The sequence below is a fragment of the Hylobates moloch genome, unplaced genomic scaffold (assembly GCF_009828535.3).
Source record: "Hylobates moloch isolate HMO894 unplaced genomic scaffold, HMol_V3 SCAFFOLD_17, whole genome shotgun sequence".
Taxonomy (NCBI): Eukaryota; Metazoa; Chordata; class Mammalia; order Primates; family Hylobatidae; genus Hylobates; species Hylobates moloch.
This window is the reverse complement of record NW_026652292.1, coordinates 2258177-2262304: the sequence shown is the minus strand read 5'-3', so window position 1 is coordinate 2262304 and position 4128 is coordinate 2258177. Positions and strand designations below refer to the sequence as shown.

Below are 4128 nucleotides of genomic sequence, written 5' to 3'. Positions count from 1 at the left end.
CCTGCCTCGCTCTCTCCCTCGACAAACGCGGGGAGCCCTGGAACGGGAGGGCCGGTGACCGTGAATACGGTAGCGATGTGATATGATGCATCGAAACTACTTACATTTCCAATGTTACTTCATTAAAGGAAACCCACATAAAAGTGTCCATTTCATCTTAATTGCCAAAAAAGTTTGCCACGCCCCCGAACGGTAACTGTTTCCCCGCCAGACACCGAAAGCTCATAAGGAACCACAATGAGAAAGGATCAGGAATCGCTTAGGTTTTATTGAAATGCCTTGATGCCGTTTTTTCGTCTTCCCCGAATTAAGCCGCCGTGGGAGGAGGTGGGTCGCGCCCACCGTTGCTGGGACTCAGGCCGGCAGACACGGGCCACAGCGCCCCCTCGCCGCCCGCGAGCACGACTCCTGCCCTGCGTCGCCTCCTTCCGTCCCCGCGACACGGAGGACGGCGCCCAGCCCAGCGAGCGCCCCGGCCTTCTCAGTCGGCCGCGTTCCCGGGGAGACCCCGAGCCCGAGCCTCCGGGGCCGGCTGTTCCTCGCGCTCGGCCTCGCAGGAAACCCCCGCTCGCTGAGACTTGCGGGTCCACGTTGACTGGTTCTAAATTCTTTAGCTGTTGCAGGGACAATAAAGAAAAATAGAAACAGTGTTAACTTTTTCCCCACCTCCTAGAGCACACCTGGGAAACGGGGCAGGGCCCACCGTGAACCTGAAACTGCGCATCGCCTGGGTTACTGTGGCCAGGGGTCGCGTTTTCAAAGCGGTTACTGGGTTTCCCCCGCGTGCCTGCTCATTCGCTCCCTCCAGCTCGGATGGCAACTGAAAAGCCTCAGAAGCCGAGTGCCGGGCCCTCCCCAGCGACCGCACAGGCCTGAGCACCCCCCTCGCCCTTGAGCAAAACATCCCAGGCCCTCCTCTCCGGGAGCCGCGGCCTTGCAGTCCTCGTGGCCCCGAGACCGAGTCCGGGCTGAGCCCGCCGCCCTCTCAGGCAGCCTCGCCGGGACCGCCGCGCCAAGACTGCACGCTGGCAGCATGTTTTCTCGTGATTGATTTTTTTTTTTTTTTTAAGAAGAAGAAGACCAAGCCAACTTTAAGTTAAGAAGAAGGAAAGTGATTTTTTTCTTTAATATCAGAGAGCTTTAAAGCAAAACGGAGTTTATATATTTCAATAACAATGACGAGTGTAAGTTTTTAATGTCCCTGCGTAGGCATTTTAATTTGCTACAGTCACTACCAATAAAAACGGCATGTAGTAAGAGTCGACTGTTTAATAGTGCAAGGTAGACGGTTTTTATTAGTAACAGGCAGCAGCGGTATGGAAAATTTAGATTTCAGTGGAGGAGTATAATTGCTGGGGGGAAAATACACACAGGACGGGAAGAGGCCATCTTCAAACTCCCAGCACTGAGCTAAAGAGAGGGGAAGGGCAGGCGGCGTTTCTGGAGATGCACCCTGGGTGAGGGGACCCTCCCCGTCACTGCACGTGTCTGGTTATATATTTAATTGATGTCAGAATCGACTGTATCCAGAGCAGACACTTCAGCTCCAAACTGAGGATGTTTTTGTAATAACTGGCTGTTTTCTCTTCTGCCCCTGGCAGAGGTCAGGCGAGGGGGGGGGGGTCAAGGGAGGGGGAGGGAGGATGAGCCCCAAATGCTAATGAAACCACAGCGGGAACCGCTCTTTAGAAATGGAAATACTCCAGGCCACTGCTCCCTGGTGATAAAAATTACACCCGATTTTTTTTTTATTTAAACTGATCTGATCGTAAAGGAACCCTAAAGGCTGCCATCTGATCTGCCAGTGTTTGTGTTTGCCATCCAGCGTGTGGGCCTCTCATTTATCCCTCTTCTTGGAGGAATTCCCTCCCAGGAAGCGCAAAAATGTCGCAGACTGTCGACGGCTTGCCCAACCCGGCTGCTTTCTCTCTCTCTCTCTGTTTTTCAACTCTATAGTAATTGATTAAAAATATCTGTCCTGGACTGAATTAGGATGTCCCATGTGGAGTCGCAGCAAGGTTGAAACCCCCCGCTGGATCGTTGCAGGAGCCCCAGCCTGTGGGAACCGGGTGTCTGTGGGTGGAGGCAGAGGTGGTCGTGGGTGTGTGTGCGTGTGCGTGTGTTGAGATGACCTGAAGAAGATGTGTGCAGGATGGGGGTGTGGTTTGTAGGAAGAGTGGTGGGGGAGCAGCGTGGGCGAAGGGGTGGGTGGGATAACTGGTAGGGGGCGAGTGGCTCGGCTCGGGAGCTCCTGGCGGGAGGGGTAAGGTGCCTGGACCGCGCCTACCGAGAGCGTCACCCTGCCCGCCGGCTCAGGAGGAGCCATCCTCAAGCCCAGCACTGCAGTTTGCAACTGGTTCCCTTGCACCTGGGGAAAGACAGCCTGATGCCGTGAGTGTTTCTCTTGCGCCCTGGACCAGACTGGCAACCTGAGCTCCGCTCCCTCCGCGCCGCTGCAGCCGCACCACAGGGAGGCCGCAACATGCCCTGCGTCCTGAGAGCACTAAGGCCGCTCCGCAGGCTGCAGGGCCAGCAAGGGTGCAGGAGTCGGCTGCAGGCCTGAGCTGAGGCCCGCCCCAGGCCACTGCGCTCTCTCTCCACCGCACCCACCCGAGACGGCTTCCGAGGATAGAGGCACCTGTTGGGTGGGTGCTCCCAATGGGCCAGCACAGACCTGTCACTCTTCCATCCCCCTGAGCGCCCCCCATAGGTGACCCTTCGGAGTGGGCAGCCAGACGCCCTCTTCGGCCATCCCCGAGTGGAAAAGGGATGGAGAAGCGTGATGGGGAGTGGGTTCTAGGAAGCTGGGGTCCTAGGAACCCTCGCCAACCGCCTCGCTTCTGAGCCCCGCAAGGCAACCGCCCCCCTACTCCAGCTGCGCGTCACCTGAGCTACCTGTAACGCCCACTGCACCGGCGGCGCCAACCTGAGCTCCTGCCCGTTCCCGAGGTGACCGGGAGGCTTCAGGTCCTGCCAGAGGCGGTTTGTCAGGTAACAATCATCCCCCCAGTGTTTTGACAACACAAATCCCAAAGAGGAGTCAACTTAGAAAAACAAAATAAAATCAAACTGTTTAGGGGACGGCGTCTTCTTAGGTGCAGCCCTGGCGGCATTCCCAACAGTGGAAAGTCGTAACGTTCAGGGCCCCGGGGGTTGCGCTGCGGGTTTGGGGGCAGAAAGCTCACCTCAGGGCCCTCCTGGCAATTCGCAACCAAGGCGCCCCGGATCCAGGTCCATGCTGGGCGGAGCGGGCCGCGAGGGGCAGGCGACCAGACGCGAGGCCACGCGGGGAGCCTCGGGCCAGGAGGCAGAGCAGGTCTGGGACCGTGGAAGTGAGAGCCGCGCGCACTGCCCGGAGGAAGACCCGAGCCGCGGGCGCCACCATCCTGACCTCCCCACTTCCCTGCGACTTCTGGATTGGACACAGGGGCCGGGCCTCCTCGGGGTGCACAGCGGGGCAGGCCGTGAGTCCCCTAATTGGACCCGGCCTGGCCTGACGGCGGGCGGCCTCTGCCTAGTCCGGGTGGAGAAGGGGGTGGGGGGCGGGGTAGTGGCTGGAAGGGGCGGGGGCCGGGCAGGGGCGAAGAAGGTGGTCGGGGACGGTGGGAGCGGGCCAGGGGACGTGGCTCCGAGTGGGTGGGAGTGGGAGGGGTGCGCGCCGGGGCACGCAGCGCGGCCCGGCAGGGCTGCAGGTCCGCGAGCCGCGGGCTGGGGCCGGAGCTGCTAGAGAGGCGGCTGCGCCACAAAAGCCTGCCGGTCCCTCCCGCCGCCCGCCTCCGTCGCCTCCGCCCTCCCCCGCCTCCCTCCCCTCTCTCTGCCCCTCCCCCGGCCGCAGCCCGGAGGCTGGAGCGGGCGGAGCAGGGGAGGGGCGGGCCCCAGAATATGCAGATGAGCGCGTGATGGACAGCTGCGCGTTCCAATGTCCCTCGGAAACTCGAGCGCTCCTTCCTCAACTCCTCACTCCCGACTCCAGACTCCCCCAAACCCCGACCGCCGGCCTGGCGCGCGGCTGCGCCCACCGGCTCCGCGCTGCTGCCGCCGCCACCGCCACCCCGCAGCCGCCCCGGCCCGCGGGCCGCCCAGGCTAGTGCCCGGGCCGGCCTGCCTCCGCCCGCCGTCCGGGTGCCC

At 61.2% G+C, this 4128-nt stretch overlaps 1 protein-coding gene across 1 annotated transcript; it reads right to left on the bottom strand.

Annotated features, from left to right (window-relative positions):
• Positions 1-266: 266 nt before the first annotated feature.
• On the bottom strand, positions 267-3736 carry IRX2-DT (IRX2 divergent transcript). The gene is made up of 4 exons (XM_058430318.1): positions 3187-3736; positions 2896-3029; positions 2288-2368; positions 267-614 (listed from the first exon to the last, which is right to left on the bottom strand). Exons 1-4 carry the CDS (start codon positions 3383-3385, stop codon positions 267-269), a joined length of 762 nt encoding a protein of 253 aa, XP_058286301.1. The 5' UTR covers positions 3386-3736.
• Between the last annotated feature and the right edge of the window lie 392 nt (positions 3737-4128).